A 23636-nucleotide genomic window follows, 5' to 3' on the forward strand; every position below is an offset into this window, starting at 1 on the left:
CCACCTCATCGAATAAAAGTGACTTTTCTCTCTTTGATCAGTAGAGTAATTAAGAGTTAATGAGTGTTGATGACAAGCCAAAGTGTCATTACCAAGAGGTCGGAGGGCATGTAGCAATAAACATTGAACAGCAGCAGAGCCCAGACAAGGCCATCAGTTTGGTGAAATGAAACATTTGGCAGCTCTGTGATCCATGACAAGGATCAGCTATCTCACCATCTGCATCAGCTGTCTCCCAACCTGCCTGCAGACGGCCAGGGAGTCTGCCTCATTTTCTTCGCCTAATCAACTCCTCCGTAATAAAGACTCTCCACCGCCCACCTCTATATAGAGCAGATAGTCGTCCATCATTCCCTCTCAACTTCCAGCCAAGTGTTATCAAAGAACATTTTCTGGGAGTGTTCTGGGGTTTGGTTAATCAGTACATGGTGTGAAAGTCCTGCTGTGCCTCTGCTTGCTTTCCTCTTTAATTAATACCTAGCCTGGTACCCTGGAGGACCCGCTCTCCCCAGAGGGATGATGACACCAGCAACAGAAGCTCCTTCAGGGAGTGCTTTTGGAATATTTTGAGGGATATAGTACTGTGTATTAAATCCCTCACAGGTTGCATCTGATGCTATCACAACCAAAAACAGGAAGGATGATTGTGGTTGGATTTCTAAATTAAGAGGCTGCATTTTGATATTCAGAGATGTTTATTCATTTGTTGTAAAGTTTTGGTGTCAAGAATATCTCCCAACTGGGGCATTATTGGTTTCTGTCATTTCAGAAAGAAGAAACGTACATGGTGCTGAAAATGATCATATGCTGTTTGGCTGAGTGTAGTTCCAGTGTTGGCATACTAGTTTGACTGTCACTCCACACACCTTTCAGCATTGTGCATCATTTAAGATAAACCTTTTGAGGTGTACTTCAAACTGCAATACACTTCAGAGAAACAAACAGCATCAACGTGATTTCAAAGACAGGAAGAACAAAACCTTGTACAGAACAAAATAGGATTTTATTAACTCCTAATATTAGTTCTAGATCTGTTTTTAGAAAACAAGAATAATATCTATAACATTTACACAAACAAATTGAAGTGTGTAGATAAAAAATAGTTTGTCTCTCTCTCTTCCAGTAAATATAATATATTTGGATATTTCCAAAAAAATAAAAGCAAACCCTCCCCTCTGTAAATAAACCCCCAGAGTCAATCACTCCCATGGGGAAGGGAAAAGGCGACACGCATCTGAAACCAAACGCGACAGAAACAAACAAGAGCCAATACCTCAAAGACATGGGTTCTTATTTCAGCAAGAGATACGACAACTTTCACAAACATATATACAGTGTTTTAGGTTTCCCTAAACATTCTTGAATAAAAAAAACTGTACACAATGACAAAGCTCTCACACAATAGTACATGTCAAGGTTGTAGATCCCCATAATGTTTCAGAAACGTTCAAAAAGAGACAACAAAATGCAGCTCAAATCTCTGGTCAGAGTTGAGAGCCACAGAACGTTTGAAAACACAACTGCATTTTTCATACAACCTAAAAACACAAATGTACTGTATGTAGCATTTAAGTTACAATGAGATGATAGACAATGTGGGTTTGTCTGTGTGGCATTCAGACTATAGCGCTCATGAGCAGAGTAAAATATCCCTCCTTTGAAAAAAGACAATCAATACATCTTTTGCTGGTGAAAGAAGTGGTGAACTCAAATACTGAAGTTTATCGAACTTCTAAGCAACTCAAGATGCTCATAATTTTCCCCACTTCTGGTAGGTGAAAATATGTTCCAAAAAATGGCTTTTCTTCACAATATCCATCTCACCCGTTTCAAAAAATCCCTCACTTGCATAAATGGATACCTAACACCCAAATGTTCTTCATCTCCATTTGTCTGAAAACTTAACTTTAAGGCTTTGGCTAATTCATTTGCATGGTAGTCAAAAAAGAATGATCAAATTCATACATGCTGTATATTATTAACAGTCTAAAGAGGGTTCAGAATGGCCTGGTGCGTTTATATCCATTTTACATTTGATGGATATCATAGTTTATTAGTTCAGCTAAACTTGCTTCGCATTAATAACTGATTTATGAACAGTTTTCAGGAGAGTTGAGACAGCAAAATGCTAAAATGTGTAGACTATGGAACTGGGACAAAGAAGGCCAGTATGTTAAAGACAAGCACATGATGAACAACCTCCTCCTCCACCTCACTGGGCAAAAACTGGTTGAATCAACATTGTTTCCACGTCATTGTGAGGACGTCGAAACAACGTGAAAAACTGAAGGTCAAAGGGCATTTAATTTTTATTTTAACCAACATCCAATGACATGGTGATTTTTTTGTTGTTGAATTCACATTAGTTGACAACTCAACCAAAAGTAAATCGAAACTGGACTTTGAACTGACGTCTGTGCCCAGTGGGTCATGTGCCATCTGAAAATTGGGATGAAGAAAGGATCAAGTGAGTATTTTCATGTTATCCATATCTGAAAAGAGCTTAAACATGGATGCCTTTAGAACATATTTACAGCACATTACAAGGCTTATGTCCATATATGCAGTAGAATAAACTCTAGCACACAACAGTCAGATCATCTTATCATAGAAGACGTAGCAGAGCGCTGTATCTACGTGATAAAACTGCAATAACACATTTACAAAAGCAATACATTTCTGTATAGACGATTATTCATATGCAGACAAACATACTGTATTCTTAGGTATATCATTTAGGCTTGTATTTCCAAGAATAGTTTTCATTTGTGACCAAAACTGACAACTTTTTTTTTTTATCAAAAGGCTTTTGCCCCAACACTGAGCAAACAGTAGCAGTCTCTTCTGTAAAATGCTGCCATTTATCCCTCACTAACCTATGACATCACTATCCCATCACTGTTGCTCCGTCTGATTTAAACTGTCAGCCCATGGGTCTGGGGAAATCCCCCAGCTGTCAAACTGAGAAATAGGCCAGGTATTTGAGCAATCCATCAACATTCATGTCATAAAAGTGACTGGTCAATAGTAAACACATTTCATTCAATTGCCTACACAACACAAACATGCTAGGCTAGAGCAGGATGTATCACCAGTACTGTAGCAATACACAGGCAGAAGTATCAACAAGGTACTGGAGTTACACCACGGACACATAATATTACACACAAACTATCAAAACTATAGTTTTTGAATTAGAAGGTCTAAGTACATTTTAAGTCCCAGGTAATACAATCGAATAATATTAGCACACGACTGTTAAAAGACAGCAATATCATGAACAGAACACAGCCTGAGATGTATAAAGCTACAGACTGGGGCGTAGGATGTTAAGATATACAGAGGCATTTATAATCTTCTTGTTTCCATGATGTTTACAATTTTGTTGTTAAATACACTCTGCACAAAAAGACAGTCTAGCCAACAAGGCATTGCTAAGCGCATTGTCATAGAATAGATTGCATGTATATTTAGAACTGTTGTTTCTAACCGTTCAGTTGCAATAGTGTGATCAGCGTTAGAAATGACTTTTAGACCCATGTCATGATGAATAATAACAAGGCATATTCTTGTGGTAAGTGTACCACCATGACATCGGCGTTAGTGACTGATTACGTGTATGAATGACTGATCACGTGTATGAATGCCAAACAGTGAAGGGTAACTGATTTGATGAGAATGGCACACACCGTTCCAATACTAGCTAATTGTTTTGCCAATTGTGACTAGGAATGAAGTAGAAAAAAGTCAGTCCCTCAAAGAGAGGGTTTTGACATTGTGATATTAAGTTCAAGGTAAAGTGCTATGCATGAAATCACTGGCCAACAGTCTTTACTTGACTAGAAGTAGGGTAAAAGAGTGAAGCAGGTACTTAGAATAGCCAAACATCCACTAGGATTATTTTTAAGTGCTTTTGAGTGGGCAGATGTGACATTTCTAAAGGTTGCTTAGTAATCGAATGAAGCCTATTTCCTCGGATCTGCTGGGCACCTGTAACTAAAACCAGAGGTTAGACAGGCTCACAGAGAAACAAACAGTCACAGAGCATTACATTCTGGGGAGAGGGTTCAACCAAAACACTAACGGGTAAACAGTTGGGTTCAATTCCTTATTCTTGAGGCACTCCTATTTTTTTTTTTTTTTTTTTAGATACACATTACAATTAAGATTTAAAATATCCCAATCTAACATTACAAATGAAATACCAAATGCAACTGGGTGTGTTTTGATTGAATCACCTCATTAAATACAATTTCAGATATTGTCCGTAGACATAACACAAAAAAATACATTAAAAAAAAGCCTAATTTGTCCTGAATAAGCCCCCGATTAGACAATAATTACAAGCTCTCAAACTACAAAAGATGATTAAATGAATTCAGATATTATTAATGAATTCAGATATACATTAGACTCCAGTACAGTAACAGACCAAAAGAGCCCTGCCAATAACAAGTTACTGTAGTCCACTGACTCTAGAAGGCTGACACTACTTCATTAGATGGTACAGTAAGTATATTTGGAAAGGGTATTTGGTGTGAAGCTGGACTGTTGTTAAGGATACTAATGCATCTCCTTTAACTAGGAGCAAGCTGAGCTAACAATGTCATGAGTCAAAACTTTACAAAATGCTCTCTTTAAGAGTAACATATGTACTCTTTTAATGTACAAAAATAATTGTTGGACACCAATTGCTAATCAACCAACAAAGCTTTTTAAGCTTTTTGCTATAAGCATTGTCTGAATAAATTAAAAATAATTGTGTCAACATTTCCAATTGTTTGCTAATGTAAAAATGGCCAGTGGACAAATATCTCTATAAATCAACCAAGTAATTTTCAGTAAAAACTAAATTAAATCAAAGCTGATCAAAAGCTTAACCATTTTATTTTCAATGATAACCTGATCTATTGTAAGTTATACTTGGTCTTTAACCATGTCGCATAATGATTATATACAATTATGCTAGCAAACCTAGTCTTTTCTAAATCCATTTTGAAAGTAAACTGGGTATTCTGTGTGTGATTTTGGTAGCATTATAAGGTGTTATAGCCCTTGCATGAATGAAGGCTACCACTGCATCTCTAAAATTACATAGGATTTAATCAATGCAGCTGGTCTTTGGTGAAGTTTCACATGATACTCCAGAACCAATGTTCCATCTTGGCATCAAAATAATTAACTAGTAATTAAACCTAAAAGAAAACCTGGAATGGACAGTGAACATGACCGACTATCAAATTCACATAACAATAGAACGTGATCACACCTGATTCTCCATCAAAATAAACAGTACATTTGAATGTAATCATCTGAATCGTTAGAACACATCCACTAGTTCTCTGGTTTTCGTGTTAAAAATGTAAAAAGCTAGACTTTTCCAGAATAAAAGTTCCAATCCAGCCATGAGATTATCAATGGTAAGCGCCATTTCTTTACCATGATTATAAAATGTTCACATGACTTGGCTTCTTTAAAAAAAAAAAAAAAAAAAAAAAAACAGTATCAAGCATCAACATGCCTTCCAAGTTCATCTCAAAGTAAAACACTCTGTATGGTACCACTACATGTACCCATCTCTTCTTCATGTAACTGGTCATTTGAAAAGTACTAGAGAATAAGAAACCAATCACATGTAAAGCAATGGGCAAGCACTACCATAATGCTTTCATGGACAAAGTTTAATCTATAAAGTCAAGTGCCCTGTCATGGGGGAAATTATAAAACAGGAAAATATATTTAAATATATATATAATATCAATTTAAAATTTGAGGCAAAAATCTGAATCGACAAAGAAAGAGAGACGCACCAAAAATTCCTTATCTGGCAACAAAAAAAGAAAAAAAAAGTAGCCCCTCTAAGTTTCAAAGTTGCCAACACCACCTCTTGGCCTTGATCCAGAACCTCTGGGCTATGATCCAGAACCTCTGGGCTAGCCCGTCATGAGGTTCTTTGAATGCAGATTCCAACTGCTAAAAAAATCATTAATTCAACAGCACTCCGGACACCAGATCTCCACTCATGAGTGCACTCTGGCTTGGAGTACTTGATTTGGTCATGGAGTGTACCTTCTGTCCCATAGGCTGAACTGGGGAATCATTGTCCACAGGACTGTGGAAGGACTCCAGGACTCTCCTCATGGTTTCTGTGGGCCTGGCGACAGCACTACAGGAGTAGACAGGCCGTCCACACTCAAGGCAGGGATATGGATATGATTGCTTCCATTGGAGGGGAACTAAAACAATGAAGTACAGCTGATTAGTAACATCTAGAGTAGTTACATCCTGTTGCCCATTTGTTATGTGTTAAAAGGCTCAACTATGTAATAAATGAGAAGTTGTGGTCCAGCGCTGGGACGGTGTAAGATGTTGTAGTATGATTGTTAACCAGTAGAGGGAGGTTAAAGTATTTTCTATTAACGCAGTAATCATATAATGTACCTAAACCTACATACAGTACAGTACCAGTCAAAAATTTGGACACACCTACTCATTCAAGGGTTTTTCTTTGTTTTTTACTATTTTCTACATTGTAGAATAATAGTGAAGACCTTAAAACTATGAAATAACACATGGAATAATGTTGTAACCAAAATAAGTGTTAAATCCAAATATATTTCATATTTGAGATTCTTCAAGGTAGCCACCCTTTGCCTTGATGACAACTTTGCACACACTTGGCATTCTCTCAACCCTCTTAATGAGGTAGTCACAGTCATGGAAGAGGAGGGGTAATGGTGCTTTGCTGGTGACACAGTCTGTGATTAATTTAGAATTCAAGGCACACTTAACCCGCATGGCTACCACAGCATTACGACATCCCATCTGGTTTGCGCTTAGTGGGACCATCATTTGTTTTTCAACAGGACAATGACCCAACACACCTCCAGGCTGTGTAAGGGCTATTTGACCAAGGAGGAGAGTGATGCCTCAGATGACCTGGCCTCCACAATCACCCGACCTCAACCCAACTGAGATGGTTTGGGATGAGTTGGACCGCAGAGTGAAGGAAAACCAGCCAACAAGTGCTCAGCATATGTGGGAACTCCTTCAAGACTGTTGGAAAAGCATTCCAGGTGAAGGTGGTTGAGAGAATGCCAAGAGTGTGCAAAGCTGTCATCAAGGCAAAGGGTGGCTACTTTGAAGAATCTCAAATATAATTTGATTTTGATTTGTTTAACACTTTATTTGGCTACTACGTGATTCCATGTGTGTTATTTTATAGTCTTGATGTCGTCACTATTATGCTACAATGTAGAAAATAGTAAAAGTAAAGAAAAGCTCTTGAATGAGTAGGTGTGTCCAAACTTTAGACCGGTGCTGTATATATGCAAGTAGTTGTGCTGAGCAATTAGTGATTTGTGGTCAGTTTTCAATTTTGACAATTTTATTTAGACATTAAAGGTGCACTATACAGAAATTGCTCCACCATTTTCTGGTTGCTAAAATGTTTGCTTAATCTCAGTTTGTGACAAAACAAGCTCTTGTAGATAATCATTGTACCTAAGTGTACATAACTCTAAACCACTGTGAAATATCTTTTAACCCAAAATATTGTATTTCCAGCTGGTGTACAAAACCGAAGGTAAAATACGCAAAAACAAAACTTAAGAACGGGAAGCATTGAAATAATGCACACAGATCTACCGGTTCTTAGACTTGCTTTCAATGAGAATGACTGATCTATAACTCACATTTCTATGGGAATTTGATCACCTCGCCCCAAAAGTTTCAAATTGCAGCTTTAAATGCACTGTGAATTATATTGAATGCTGTAACACCACAGAATAAAACAATTAATACAAGTCCCATGTTGATAGTGACTGCCCATTGCCTGCTATTCACTTATTAACCATAATTTACTCACATTACTTTAATAAAATATTTGTTTTATTTTACAACTTTTTTATTTAATTCTGAGTCATCATCTCATATCTATAGAGCTGCAGCCTATTCTGTCTGACAAAAATCACAATTTGAATAGTTCTTTTAAGTAAATAAGGTATGACTGCTGAATACCAACTATCAACAGTTTAGATCAGGGGTCTCCAACAGAGAGTGGCTCACCTATGAGTAGCTCGCCAATCAATTCTGAAAGTACATGCATTTATTCATTTGTTCCATCGCAAACTGTCAAAAACATAAATCTCCCGGCTACTATCCAATCAAAGCTACAATGACATTATCTCACCCCTGGTTAGCCACTACAAAAGTAACAACCTCTGCCAATACATTTCCAGCACGTTTGTCTATGTCTGTCTATTTGGTGCATTGTTTGTTTACCACTCTATATGTAGCCATTGATTGATGCTAATGATAACCGCCATGTGGGTAGACAAAGAATTTCCCAAAAACCTTCTCAATTAAATGTTAACTGCAAATAATTAGGCCTAGCTGACAGAACTGTATCATGATGATCTGTATCAATTGGGTGGCCATTGTTTTACAAACTGTGCCATGACGTGTGCTGCAGCAGTAGGCCTAACAGCAGAAACATCCCTAGACTGACACATTCCTCTCTTGCTAGATATGGAATTCCCCTTTAATTGCACATTATTATGTTGTTCTGATGTGATTTTAGCATTGACATAAACTTCTAACCTATTTTTTTTTCTCTATGAATAATTGTAATATTGAGAGTGAAAAACATTTAAAAAAATACAAAATAAGTCCAGGATTTTTATTTTTTACAGAGAAAACAGAATTCAAGAAAATACTGTACAAAAGACCATTTTATTGGGGCCTGTCATGGCAAATCCTGTTTATTAACCATTATTATTTTACCAGGTATATTGACAGAAAACATGTCTTGCACACCAAGGACATTGGGAAATGTTGCAGGGTAGAGGAGAATAATGTATCTATTTGAAAGCTATATAAAAAATATATATAAAAAAATAAAAAAAGTAGCTTGTGCTAGAATAGATCGGAGGCCCTGGACTTAGATCATGTATTTTCAGGCTTGCGAAGCACTGCTTTCTATCCCTCTCGAACACAAGCTCTCTTCTCTCAGTCTCCCTGTCTGCTCCACACAGACCGGACAAGTATGCGGGCGCACAATGCATTATGGTCATTGTAGTTAATTAGCATGTTTTCTGCGCTAAACTATGTAGAATATAGGCCTTTTGGAAACTAAAACTCCCTACTACATCGCACAGTTCAGGCTAGATCTGATTTATCTCTACAGAAACTGCACATCGAGCTCACAGAAGCTCACAGAAAAACAAAATGGAATTCAAATAATTTAACAGACGTGTCAATTAGTTGTTTAAAAAAACGGAAAATTAACGACATATCGCTCAGCACTAGTAAGTTGTGACCAACATTATATGGCATTAGGTAAATCTAAAAATATTTATAATCCAACCCATCTCTCTATACTTCTGTTAGTGATGTAGACAAGATCAGGATGGCCAGATGGCCTGCTCTAATGCCCTCTGCCAGGCAGCAGCAGGGACAGGACAGAAGGACATACCTGAAAGGAGAGCTTGGCCGGGCTCCGGGGAGCAATGGGACTGAGTGTGCTCCAGAAGTGGATGGTGGAGGGGAGAGGACTTGGTGTCAGTAATACCGGAGTCTAAGGGACAGAGCACAAAAATATAAAAAAATGTATGATTATTAGCCAGTTCAACACAGAAACTATTTTAATCAATGCATTCATATCATATCAAACTAAATACATTATTGTCTTGATAAATCATGTATAATAATAATTTGGTGAGGGTAGAAAGGCGTTTGGAAAGTTGAAAACACACTAATACACCGACATTTGTTAAATGAGGCCCCAGGAAGTGTGACAGTTTAATTTATTTTTATGTGGCACTGACCAGGCCAGAGATGTCACTTACCAGAGAATGGGAGGTAAACACTGTAGGAGTCAGAGTGTTGGTGGCACTTCCAGGGGCCAGAAGGCTGTTGACGGCAGCATTGACCTGATCCAGTGACAGACCAGGGGGTAGGAGGGTTGAGGAAGAGGGCAGTTCTAGGACTTTGGGCTTCTTGGCTTTCGGGGGTTGTACTTCCTGGGGCGACCAAGCTGGATGAGTAGCCGCTTGAAGAGCAATTGCTGGAGTCATGGAATTTTCTGAGAGGGAGAAAGACCAAGAATGAGGAACAGTAGGCATACCTGTCTTTACAGGAATAAAAACCCAGTAATAAGAAGTGTCATGTTTAAGTGAGAAGCCAGTGTAAAGAAGATATATTGGCACGGGTGTAACTTCTGGAATTAGACACCGGCTGGAATGCGGTTTTAACCAATCAGCACTGCAGATTAGACCCATCTGTTGTATAATACCAAAAAAAAAAAAAATCAAATCAAATTTTATTTGTCACATACACATGGTTAGCAGATGTTAATGCGAGTGTAGCGAAATGCTTGTGCTTCTAGTTCCGACAATGCAGTAATAACCAACAAGTAATCTAACTAACAATTCCTAAACTACTGTCTTATACACAGTGTAAGGGGATAAAGAATATGTACAAAAGGATATATGAATGAGTGATGGTACAGAGCAGCATAGGCAAGATACAGTAGATGGTATCGAGTATACATATAAGATGAGTATGTAAGCAAAGTGGCATAGTTAAAGTGACTAGTGATACATGTATTACATAAGGATGCAGTCGATGATATAGAGTACAGTATATACGTATGCATATGAGATGAATAATGTAGGGTAAGTAACATTATATAAGGTAGCATTGTTTAAAGTGGCTAGTGATATATTTACATCATTTCCCATTATTAAGTGGCTGGAGTTGAGTCAGTGTCAGTGTGTTGGCAGCAGCAACTCAATGTTAGTGGTGGCTGTTTAACAGTCTGATGGCCTTGAGATAGAAGCTGTTTTTCAGTCTCTCGGTCCCAGCTTTGATGCACCTGTACTGACCTCGCCTTCTGGATGATAGCGGGGTGAACAGGCAGTGGCTCGGGTGGTTGATGTCCTTGATGATCTTTATGGCCTTCCTGTAACATCGGGTGGTGTAGGTGTCCTGGAGGGCAGGTAGTTTGACCCCGGTGATGCGTTGTGCAGACCTCACTACCCTCTGGAGAGCCTTACAGTTGAGGGCGGAGCAGTTGCCGTACCAGGCGGTGATACAGCCCGCCAGGATGCTCTCGATTGTTCATCTGTAGAAGTTTGTGAGTGATTTTGGTGACAAGCCGAATTTCTTCAGCCTCCTGAGGTTGAAGAGGCGCTGCTGCACCTTCTTCACGATGCTGTCTGTGTGAGTGGACCAATTCAGCTTGTCTGTGATGTGTATGCCGAGGAACTTGCTACCCTCTCCACTACTGTTCCATCGATGTGGATAGGGGGGTGTTCCCTCTGCTGTTTCCTGAAGTCCACAATCATCTCCTTAGTTTTGTTGATGTTGAGTGTGAGGTTATTTTCCTGACACCACACTCCGAGGGCCCTCACCTCCTCCCTGTAGGCCGTCTCGTCGTTTTTGGTAATCAAGCCTACCACTGTTGTGTCGTCCGCAAACTTGATGATTGAGTTGGAGGCGTGCGTGGCCACGCAGTCGTGGGTGAACAGGGAGTACAGGAGAGGGCTCAGAACGCACCCTTGTGGGGCCCCAGTGTTGAGGATCAGCGGGGAGGAGATGTTGTTGCCTACCCTCACCACCTGGGGGCGGCCCGTCAGGAAGTCCAGTACCCAGTTGCACAGGGCGGGGTCGAGACCCAGGGTCACGAGCTTGACGACGAGCTTGGAGGGTACTATGGTGTTGAATGCCGAGCTGTAGTTGATGAACAGCATTCTCACATAGGTATTCCTCTTGTCCAGATGGGTTAGGGCAGTGTGCCTGAGATTGCATCGTCTGTGGACCTATTTGGGCGGTAAGCAAATTGGAGTGGGTCTAGGGTGTCAGGTAGGGTGGAGGTGATATGGCCCTTGACTAGTCTCTCAAAGCACTTCATGATGACGGAAGTGAGTGCTACGGGGCGGTAGTCGTTTAGCTCAGTTACCTTAGCTTTCTTGGGAACAGGAACAATGGTGGCCCTCTTGAAGCATGTGGGAACAGCAGACTGGTATAGGGATTGATTGAATATGTCCGTAAATACACCAGCCAGCTGGTCTGCGCATGCTCTGAGGGCGCGGCTGGGGATGCCGTCTGGGCCTGCAGCCTTGCGAGGGTTAACACGTTTAAATGTTTTACTCACCTCGGCTGCAGTGAAGGAGAGACCGCATGTTTCCGTTGCAGGCCGTGTCAGTGGCACTGTATTGTCCTCAAAGCGGGCAAAAAAGTTATTTAGTCTGCCTGGGAGCAAGACATCCTGGTCCGTGACTGAGCTGGATTTCTTCCTGTAGTCCGTGATTGACTGTAGACCCTGCCACATGCCTCTTGTGTCTGAGCCGTTGAATTGAGATTCTACTTTGTACCACACATCTAAAGTATACAGTATAGCTACAAATATGTGGACATCATATTGTGTGAGGTATGTATGACTTGCCTGGTAAATGGGCCTCATCTTTGCCTTGTTCCTCCCCTTCCCCAACAGGCTGGCCCACTGGTTCCACGCAGGGTGGGAGGACATCAATGGAGAGGGGGGTTTCAGGTTCCCTTGGTCCTGATGCAGATTCAGGAACCTAGAAGAGGAGAAAGGTCCAAATTAAACCATGGAACAATGGAACATGTAATTTGCTTGTGTGTTCTCTTCTCATTCACCTCTACAACATGTTTCTCCTCCAAGGTCACAATCTCCACCAGTTCCTTTTCAGACGTGAGGTTTTGCTCTTTGGAATGCACCAAATGTGAGGGCTTGATGACCACAAAGACAGGGTGGCCCTGAGGCTGGTTCACCACACACTCCCCCGGGGCCCCAGGTGCAGCAACAGGGGTCAGGGTCAGAGGAGTCAGGGAGCCAGGGTCCGACACACTGGTCAGATAGATCTGAGGAGGGTCACATAGGTTCTGGGTCTTCTGTGGCTGAGACTTCTGGACGTTCAAAACAGCATTTAAAGAGAAACATTAGATTTGCACACCATAGCATCCAGAATCAGAATCCGTGAGCAACATTTGAGTCAACGGGGTACTATGGTTCAAACAGGGCATTTGGGTGCACTTTGTATAAAATAGTTTTTAGCACAAATGTTAACATACGGATCAACAGAATCTTTGACAAAAGGAGGACATATTGTGACTTGTGAGTGTCTTACCGAGCTGCCTGTGGTTGACACTGACAAGGTCTGGGGGCTGAGGGCAGGCGTGGCGCAGGGCGAGGGATGAGTCAATGTGACCTGCAGGCTACTCTCTACGCTGCCACAGCCCTGCATGGAGGAGCTCTGGCCATCCAGACACACCTGACAGACAGGTAACACTTGTAGTAGTCTGAACCGTTCAATAGTCACTTCAATCACACATTTGACATTTCATCAACACCAATAACGTAAAACAAAAAAATGGATATTTAGTAGTAATGACCATGGTTAAAATGGAGAGGTCCTCGTCATGGGCCCTCACCTCCCGCAGTGTCCGTTCAGCGCTGTGGGGTCTGGGGGAAGAGTCCTGATTCAGCAGCTCAGTCTTTATAGGCTGTGGAGAGGTCCTGCAGGGGGCTTGGAGGGACTGGATGGTGAAGGTGGAGTAGAGCCCTGACTTCATGTAGTCGTTGCGAGAGCTGCGCTGGACAGAGACTGGAGAGGACCGCTGCATCTGCAGGTTCTTGGAGGGGCAGTTAGAAGAACCCCCTCCTGGGGACTTGGTCTGGCCCGCTGCATCAAGATTCTCCTGTTGCTGAGAATCCTCACCGCCTCTGACACAGTCCACTGATGAAGGGTCAGGGTGGGCTACAAACTTGTAGACAAACTTCTGCCCACTCACCTTCTTGATGATATTCTATAAAGGATTACACTGAATTAACAGACAATTGAAACAAACCATACTGAAAAAACAAAAACAATTTCCTCAACAAAATATCTAGCTGAAAGAAGTAGGCTTACACCTACTGGGCTGCTACCAGTATACTGCTACACATACATTATCTGGAACAGCCTTTTCTGCTTTGAGTCGTGAATTTACAACTGAACACAATGCTGAGCTCATTGTTTGTGGACAGAAAATCAACAAATATGATTAATGTTATAGCTTCACTCAGTGCATCAAACATCTCATAAATACTTGAAAAAGTCTCATACCAAACAATAAGCAGCAAGGATACCTTATCATAGTAGTATCGCAGCGCCCTGCTTAGTTTATCGTAGTTCATGTTGGTCTTGTTCTTGCGGAGCCCCCAGAGGCGTGCCACCTCCTCTGCGTCCAGCAGCTTGAACTCCCCGTCCCCAGAGGTCCAGGAGATGAGGTGCCTATGGCTGTCGTCCTCGAGGAGATGCAGCAGGAACTGCCACAACGTGATGGACGGGTCCATGGCTGCAGGGGGGAACAAATCAGAAACATGAGTGAGACTGCCTTGCAGCAACGATCCATAACAGACAACATCTGAATGAGCTCTCACAGCCTCATTTAGATTCAGTAGCTACACTAGCTGCTGTGTTACGATTAGGGCCACCTCATTGTGCCATGGCTAGCTACTGAATTTAGGTTGGGGCCTACTCATTTGTGCCATGGCTAGCTACTGAATTTAGGTTGGGGCCACCTCATTTGTGCCATGGCTAGCTACTGAATTTAGGTTGGGGCCACCTCATTTGTGCCATGGCTAGCTACTGAATTTAGGTTGGGGCCTACTCATTCGTTCCATGGCTAGCTACTGAATTTAGGTTGGGGCCTACTCATTCGTTCCATGGCTAGCTACTGAATTTAGGTTGGGGCCTACTCATTCGTGCCATTGCTAGCTACTGAATTTAGGTTGGGGCCTACTCATTTGTGCCATGGCTAGCTACTGAATTTAGGTTGTGGCCTACTCATTCGTGCCATGGCTAGCTACTGAATTTAGGTTGGGGCCTACTCATTTGTGTCATGGCTAGCTACTGAATTTAGGTTGGGGCCTACTCATTTGTGCCATGGCTAGCTACTGAATTTAGGTTGGGGCCTACTCATTTGTGCCATGGCTAGCTACTGAATTTAGGTTGGGGCCTACTCATTTGTGCCAGTGTTTGGGAAACATTGCAAGAAAAGGAAAATATTTTGTCACACTGATTTGTTATTTTTCAGATCTGTGACTCGGGTTGCACATTTTGGGGAATATTCAGGTGGAAACCTTCCATGGGAATTAACGGGAATATATGGGAATTAACGGGAATATATGGGAATTAACGGGAATATATGCAAATGAATATTAATACCATTTAAAATGTAGATATTTTTTGTTTTGCATTGGACATATTTACCATATCACATGGAGATGGAAACATAAACCTTTTACCTTATAAGTTGACATAATTGCAATTTTTAAACCCTTCCAATAGAAATGTAAAAAACAATTTAGTTATGAATTCAACTTTAATTAAATTAGTTGATTCTTCACATTGGATGATTTAACTGAACAACAAAAAAAAGGAATATTGAATGATCCCCAATGATCCATTGCATCTCCCAAAAAGGTTTTCAACACACATCTGTAAAATGATAGTCTAGAAACTAAAGCTTTAATTGTCTTCCTCTCAAGCTTCCATGTCTTCTCCTTGGACCTCCTCAATGTCCACCTATTGAACGTCAGACTCTGAGGCCTCATGTTCCCTGTCACTTTCCAACTTTGTTGAGGATGGCTCGTTGTCAGGCTCAAAAAGCCTCAAATTTGCCCAGATGGCCACCAATTTTTCACCCCTTGTATTGGTCAGCCTGTTGCGTGCTTTGGTGTGTTCCCAAACATGGACCAGTTGCGCTCTGAGGCGGCTGATGTTGGTGGGATTTGAAGGATGATGGAGGCAAAAGGGGGAAGATCCACAAGGTATGCTGATGAGATACAGTGGGTCAAAAAAGTATTTAGTCAGCCACCAATTGTGCAAATTCTCCCACTTAAAAAGATGAGAGAGGCCTGTAATTTTCATCATAGGTACACATCAACTATGACAGACAAAATGAGGAGAAAAAAAATCCAGTAAATCACATTGTAGGATTTTTTTATGAATTTATTTGCAAATTATGGTGGATAATAAGTATTTGGTCAATAACAAAAGTTTATCTAAATACTTTGTTATATACTCTTTTCTGGCACTGACAGAGGTCAAACGTTTTCTGTAAGTCTTCAAAAGGTTTTCACACACTGTTGCTGGTATTTTGGCCCATTCCTCCATGCAGATCTCCTCTAGAGCAGTGATGTTTTGGGGCTGTTGCTGGGCAACATGGACTTTCAACTCCCTCCAAAGATTTTCTATGGGGTTGAGATCTGGAGACTGGCTAGGCCACTCCAGGACCTTGAAATGCTTCTTACAAAGCCACTCCTTCATTGCCCGGCGGTGTGTTTGGGATCATTGTCATGCTGAAAGACCCAGCCACGTTTCATCTTCAATGCCTTTGCTGATGGAAGGAGGTTTTCACTCAAAATCTCACGATATATGGCCCCATTCATTCTTTCCTTTACACGGATCAGTCGTCCTGGTCCCTTTGCAGAAAAACAGCCCCAAAGCATGATGTTTCCACCCCCATGCTTCACAGTAGGTATGGTGTTCTTTGGATGCAACTCAGCATTCTTTGTCCTCCAAACACGACGAGTTGAGTTTTTACCAAAAAGTTATATTTTGGTTTCATCTGACCATATGACATTCTCCCAATCTTTTTCTGGATCATCCAAATGCTCTCTAGCAAACTTCAGAGGGGCCTGGACATGTACTGGCTTAAGCAGGGGACACATCTGGCACTGCAGGATTTAAGTCCCTGGCGGTGTAGTGTGTTACTGATGGTAGGTTTTGTTATTTTGGTCCCAGCTCTCTGCAGGTCATTCACTAGGTCCCCCCGTGTGGTTCTGGGATTTTTGCTCACCGTTCTTGTGATCATTTTGACCCCACGGGGTGAGATCTTGCGTGGAGCCCCAGATCGAGGGAGATTATCAGTGGTCTTGTATGTCTTCCATTTCCTAATAATTGCTCCCACAGTTGATTTCTTCAAACCAAGCTGCTTACCTATTGCAGATTCAGTCTTCCCAGCCTGCTGCAGGTCTACAATTTTGTTTCTGGTGTCCTTTGACAGCTCTTTGGTCTTGGCCATAGTGGAGTTTGGAGAGTGACTGTTTGACTTGTGGACAGGTGTCTTTTAACAAGTTCAAACAAGTTCAAACAGGTGCCATTAATACAGGTAACGAGTGGAGGACAGAGGAGCCTCTTAAAGAAGAAGTTTCAGGTCTGTGAGAGCCAGAAATCTTGCTTGTTTGTAGGTGACCAAATACTTATTTTCCACCATAATTTGCAAATAAATTAATAAAAAATCCTACAATGTGATTTTCTGGATTTTTTTCACTAATTTTGTCTGTCATAGTTGAAGTGTACCTATGATGAAAATTACAGGCCTATCTCATCTTTTTAAGTGGGAGAACTTGCACAATTAGTGGCTGACTAAATACTTTTTTGCCCCACTGTATGTTGGCATCTCCATCCCAAAGCCCTTGCTTGGAAGCATACTTCGCCAGACTGCCCTCATCCAGGCTACGGTGGCGAGAAACAGTAGTGATGACACCATAGGACTTCTTGATCTCTGCACCCCTCAGGATGCTCTTGCCAGCATACTTTGGGTCCAACATGTACACTGCGGCGTGCATGGGCTTCAGGCAGAAGTCCTCACGCTTTGTGATGTATTTCAGAACTGCAGTTTCCTCTGCTTGGAGCAACAGTGAAGTGGGCAGGGCAGTATGGATTTCTTCTCTTACATCTGCAAGCAGAGTCTGAACATCAGACATGATGGCATTGTCTCTCTCAATCCGTGCAATGGCTACTGCTACAGGTTTCAGGAGTTTCAGGCTGGCTTACCACTCTCTCCCAAAATACATCATCCAGGATGATCCTGTTGATGGGGCTGTCCATATTGTGATATGGACATTTCTTGGAGAGACTCCTTCCCCTCCAGAAGACTGTCAAACATGATGACAACACCACCCCGACGGGCGTTGCTAGGCAGCTTCAATGTGGTGCTCTTATTCTTCTCACTTTGATTGTTGAGGTAGATTACTGCTACAACTCGATGACCCTTCACATACCGAACCATTTCCTTGGCACTCTTGTAGAGTGTATCCATGGTTTTCAGTGCCATGATGTCCTTGAGGAGCAGATTCAATGCATGAGCAGCACAGCCAATGGGTGTGATGTGAGGGCAGGACTACTCCACTTTAGACCAAGCAGCCTTCATGTTCGCAGCATTGTCTGTCACCATTGCAAATACCTTCTGTGGTCCAAGGTCATTGATGACTGCCTTCAGCTCATCTGCAATGTAGAGACCGGTGTGTCTGTTGTCCCTTGTGTCTGTGCTCTTGTAGAATACTGGTTGAGGGGTGGAGATGATGTCGTTCATTATTCCGTGCCCACGAATATTCGACCACCCATCAGAGATGATTGCAATAAAGTCTGCTTTCTCTATGATTTGCTTGACCTTCACTTGAACTCTGCATCCAGCAAAATAGTAGACAAAGCATCAGAGAGCATCAGAGGTGAACCAGAGCATCAGAGGTGAACCAGTTGCATACACAGCTCGAGCAAGACATTCATCAGCATCTCTGACTACATTCCTCCATTGAGTCAAAAATACTTCTGATTCCAGGAGGACCATGAGCTGTTGCCATCGATAAGGTGTCGGATTCACCATTTTCACCTCGAATAGAAGTAGAGGGACTTTTGTCAGAGGATGCTTGATGCGAGTGCTGAGGGAACTTTATGCACATGGCCAGATGATTCTGCACCTTTGTTGCATTCTTTACATATGATTTGACACAGTATTTGCCAATCCTTCTACATCAGCTGCAGTGAAATGTCTCCACATATCAGATAGTGCCCGTGGCATTTTCCTGTATTTTTTTTTACAAATAAATAGTAAAAAAAAAAGTAAAATACAATTCCATGTACAGATAAATAGTTAAGCAGTTAGATTAAACAAAACATTTTGTAAGATAAATGTTTTAAAATGAAATGTGTGGAAACAGGTGAATTAACACTCCTCAGTTAGCAGGCTCAAGCAAGCTAAAACCCAGATGGTAGCAAAAACTAACAAGCAGAAATTAGTTAGAAATGATTTAAACAAACTTTGCTGTAGGCTACTATTTACTTTAATTATGTATGTCATATAAAACATATTCACCCCAACCAGTATTGTAATCAAAACTTACCAGAAAGCATGTAGTCCTTGGCTCAGACAGTGTAGTAGTGTAGGCTCAAAAGCATCTCATTAGTGTGCAAGATCTTGATAATCAGCTGTACATGTGATGGAAGAATGCACTGTGCATGCAGAGGGTTGCAATTCCATTGAATTGGGGATAGTTTAACCAAAATATGCCACAAGACCTAGAATTGCCTTATGTGTATACCACAAAAAAGGTTCACTGTTATAAGCTAACTAAAGCAAAATTCCCCAAACTCCCAGGCAAAAATAATAATAATAATAATAATTCCAGAAATTCACCGGAAAGTTTCCAACCCTATCTGTGATCATGGTGTACAAAACATATTATTTTAATTATTGGGTTTAATGTTGCCTACCCATTCCCCTTATTAGCGTTTAACAACATTCAGTATTTTAATCCCTTCTAACATAAAATAGCATCGTTATTTGGCCTTGCTCATTTCATTACAGTGAAGAGAGTAGTAGTATAGTATTTCAATACAGTTGTTTCTGGGTAGTGTAGTATTTCCATACAGTGTGTAGTGTAGTATTTCCATACAGTGGGTAGTGTAGTATTTCCATACAGTGGGTAGTGTAGTATTTCCATACAGTGTGTAGTGTAGTATTTCCATACAGTGGGTAGTGTAGTATTTCCATACAGTGTGTAGTGTAGTATTTCCATACAGTGGATAGTGTAGCATTTCAATACCCTGGGTAGTGTAGCGTTTCAATACACTGACTCTATAGTGTAGTATTTCAATAAAGTGGGTAGTGTAGTAGTGTAGCATTTCAATACACTGGGTAGTGTAGCATTTCAATACACTGGGTAGTGTAGCGTTTCAATACACTGGGTAGTGTAGCGTTTCAATACACTGGGTAGTGTAGCGTTTCAATACACTGACTCTATAGTGTAGTATTTCAATAAAGTGGGTAGTGTAGTAGTGTAGTATTTCAATACACTGAGTAGTGTAGTATTTCAATACACTGAATATATAGTGTAGTATTTCAATAGACTGAGTAGTGTAGTATTTCAATACACTGAGTAGTGTAGTATTTCAATACACTGGGTGGTGTAGTAGTGTAGCATTTCAATACACTGGGTAGTGTAGCGTTTCAATACACTGGGTAGTGTAGTATTTCAATATACTGACTCTATAGTGTAGTATTTCAATAAAGTGGGTAGTGTAGTAGTGTAGTATTTCAATACACTGAGTAGTGTAGTATTTCAATACACTGACTATATAGTGTAGTATTTCAATAAAGTGGGTAGTGTAGTATATCAATACACTGAGTAGTGTAGTATTTCAATACACTGGGTAGTGTAGTATTTCAATACACTGTGTAGTGTAGTATTTCAATACACTGGGTAGTGTAGTAGTTGACAGATAGTAGCCAGGTCTAATTCCAGAATAAAAGACAGTAAACGAAGAGCTACTAGCGAACAACAGGCCACAGAAAGAAAGGAAGTGCATTAGTAGTTAAGGAAGGACATGTTGGGCATGCAAATGAACCTTATTACCATTCCCCCCCCCCCAATTACATAACTCCTATCAAACACCTTGGAAACTATCACCATGGTAAAAAGCCTTTCATTAATGGTAACTAGGGGAGGGAAACAACAAAGTCTAACATGAACATATGTGAGTGTAGCCAAGTTAGGCAAGTACTAAAGTGTAAGGATGCATCATTACTGTCAACATGATTTTGAATAACAAAGTTACAAGTCCTTTAACTCATGTGAAGGAGGGAAGAACATAGGCCTAGCTTCAAAGTAACTGTTTCCCAGCTTCCTTAAGGTACACTCTGAACATGTCACTAGGTTTTTGGGTGAGTGCTGGGATAGAAGAATTGAGTAACGTGCACATTTTGTAATGTTCAGCTAAACAGTGTACAATGCATCATAAATTAATTGGCCATATAAATATTAGCGGAACTGACAAAGAGTTGTTGTAAATCTGTTTTCACTGACAAACATTATTGCCTCAGAGGTAAACCTATGCATGGAGTGAGCCTCAGCTCCAATAGCCAATTATTATTCACAGACAAAAATGTCAGAGGATTTATACACCTAAATGAATGAACTGCATTGACCTCATCAAGACAAGGCAGCAGCATTGTACATAGAGATTAGACTCAAATCTATCAATCAGAATCTCCATTCATTCAAAACTGACAGAAGAACAATTACCAATGGCGATATTTTATAGGCTAACTATGATTTTTGGGGGCTTCATGCCACCCATATGACCATCCTTCGGGGGACAATGCATCAAAGGGTGTCTCCATTTTGAAAAGTGGTATTAGCCATCTATCAAGGCTTTAGCTTCGCTACAAGCATGAGACGAGTAATGCCATTGTAGTAAATGAATGTACTGAAAAACAATGGAATAAATCACAACACTTAGTACTGAGGTATAATTGTGTAGTCCAGTAAGATACTGGTTTGGATGGTAGATCTAACTGGGAATAGGACCTTGAGTGTGAGAAGTCCTGGGAAGCTATGTGATGTTGCTTTGTGGTTGTTAGCAGGTACAGACCTTCAATAAACTGGGGTGGAGGAGGCAGTGGCAATAATTCTGTGAAGTGCACCACAGAAAAACAGTATGGGTGACCTTTGGGCTGTGAGGTAAGGCAAGAGGGGGAGCATGTTTCATGTACTATACACATACATTTTCTTGATGAAGTTTACCCCTTCATTTTTGGAGATTACTTATGATTAGTTTAGTACCGCATAATGACCTATATACAAATTAGCCTACCGTTTCAACTCACAACAGTTAGGCCAAGGCTATATAGAAATCAAGTGCAACTTGTATGCGAGAATACACCGTGAAATGCACCTTGGAATAATGCACAAATTCTTGCTTACATTATGGTCTACTCTTCATAGTAAACTAATCTTACATAATGTGTGGTTTAACATTCTTGTTCTTGGAATGGGGAGCAAACTATCTCTTGTGAGTAAATCATCTTTATACTAACGTTACAGCCTAACGTTACAGTAGTTCATGAAGATTGAATAATTGCTTTCAAAATCAACAATGGCTGAACCTACAAATTATTGTGACTATAATAAAATGCTTTAAAACACCTGTTGCGACATTACATTTAGCCAGAGGCTAGTTCAATATCCACATGGCTAGTAGCAATCTAGTCACTGGCAACATCCTAGTCCGATTATGAATTGAAGGCCAAACCTTTCTATTTTTAGCTAGCACAAGATGAACATAAACAAATATACATGACAGTCGAGACTAGCACGGAAATGTTTTCCCCGACTACATTCAATTTACATAAATTCAGGGTAAACACTTACCACTTATTACGGGGTTAGACTCCATCTCGTCTGGAAATTCCTTTTTATTTTGTCCGTCAATCAAATTACGTCCATTATGTCAGCGCACTGAACGAAGGTGTCAAAAGTCGATTTGCGACACGGTAGAGATGGATGCGATTTACAGATACAACACCGATTTGTTATTATGCAACAGTGATCCGATGGTAACACTTGCATCTCTCCCTCCATGCTACAGAAGCTGGTTATTGACAGTGGTGAGCTAGCTATCTAGAAGCTAACGGGTAGGAATGTTTGTTTGAGGGAAAGTCATGTTGATTTAATTATAGCAAATATGAGAATTAAATTCGCAAAACATTGATTCTCTCCTTTTAGCTAGATAATCAAAACTTTCAAAATGACGTATGATATTTTTTTTTTAAACAAATGACAACAGATCATGTTGCTAGCAAGCTAACATAATCGCCAAGATTGCGTCGCTGCCCCTTATGAAACCCCCACCGTCTCTCATTTGTGCGTCAATTCGAACGACACAACGCTCAATGTAGACTTGCTTCCGAGTTCACTGGAGAGCGCCAAAAGTCCTCCATAATGTAAAAGGCGTTTGCGATTATAGTTCATTGTAAAAAAACATTCAACAAGGTGTGTCTTTCTGACGCCCGAACGGCCTGACTTAATCGTTTGCTTTTCCCTCGTTGCTTCCTGTTTCCACAAATGCCTCGACTACTTTCGTGTTCCACCATCACTCATTGCTGCCTGTTGGCTTTTTTTTCCTTGATCGGTTGCTGCCTGAAAGGCTTCAAACGTCACAAAATCGATGACGTTTCTTGCTCACCAAGGATTTAGACAAGGTGGTAAAGTGAGAATTTCAACTGTGTCCCCTTGCAGTTCAATTTTTACCCATTATATTTGGAGCAGCATTCATTTGGTGAATAATCTGAATCTGTAGTAATCTTGAACAACCCACAGGTATACTTTCCCCCGCCATATTGTTTTATTTTTTTCTTACATAGCATAACAAAACATGATGAATGCAATTAGGCATGGGCAGGCATATAACAAAGTACAGGCCTATTTGTGGTAGTATTCAGTGCCTGATTTAGACTGAAATAGGTGCAGGTACTGTTTATATTTAGGTGCAGGAGCTCCA

At 40.8% G+C, this 23636-nt stretch overlaps 1 protein-coding gene across 2 annotated transcripts; it reads right to left on the bottom strand.

Annotated features, from left to right (window-relative positions):
- Positions 1–979: 979 nt before the first annotated feature.
- On the bottom strand, positions 980–23270 carry elk1 (ETS transcription factor ELK1). 2 transcript variants are annotated; one of them, XM_064956429.1, is made up of 9 exons: positions 22508–23270; positions 14156–14364; positions 13459–13833; positions 13155–13298; positions 12664–12933; positions 12449–12584; positions 9849–10084; positions 9476–9577; positions 980–6236 (listed from the first exon to the last, which is right to left on the bottom strand). In XM_064956429.1, the coding sequence occupies exons 1-9, from the start codon at positions 22530–22532 to the stop codon at positions 6138–6140; spliced, it is 1596 nt and encodes a 531-aa protein (XP_064812501.1). In that variant the 5' UTR covers positions 22533–23270; the 3' UTR covers positions 980–6137. The 2 variants fall into 2 exon arrangements, with proteins under 2 accessions (XP_064812501.1, XP_064812500.1); XM_064956428.1 differs by having other exon boundaries at positions 13420–13833.
- Between the last annotated feature and the right edge of the window lie 366 nt (positions 23271–23636).

The sequence above is a fragment of the Oncorhynchus masou genome, chromosome 33 (genome assembly GCF_036934945.1).
Source record: "Oncorhynchus masou masou isolate Uvic2021 chromosome 33, UVic_Omas_1.1, whole genome shotgun sequence".
NCBI classification, from domain to species: domain Eukaryota; kingdom Metazoa; phylum Chordata; class Actinopteri; order Salmoniformes; family Salmonidae; genus Oncorhynchus; species Oncorhynchus masou.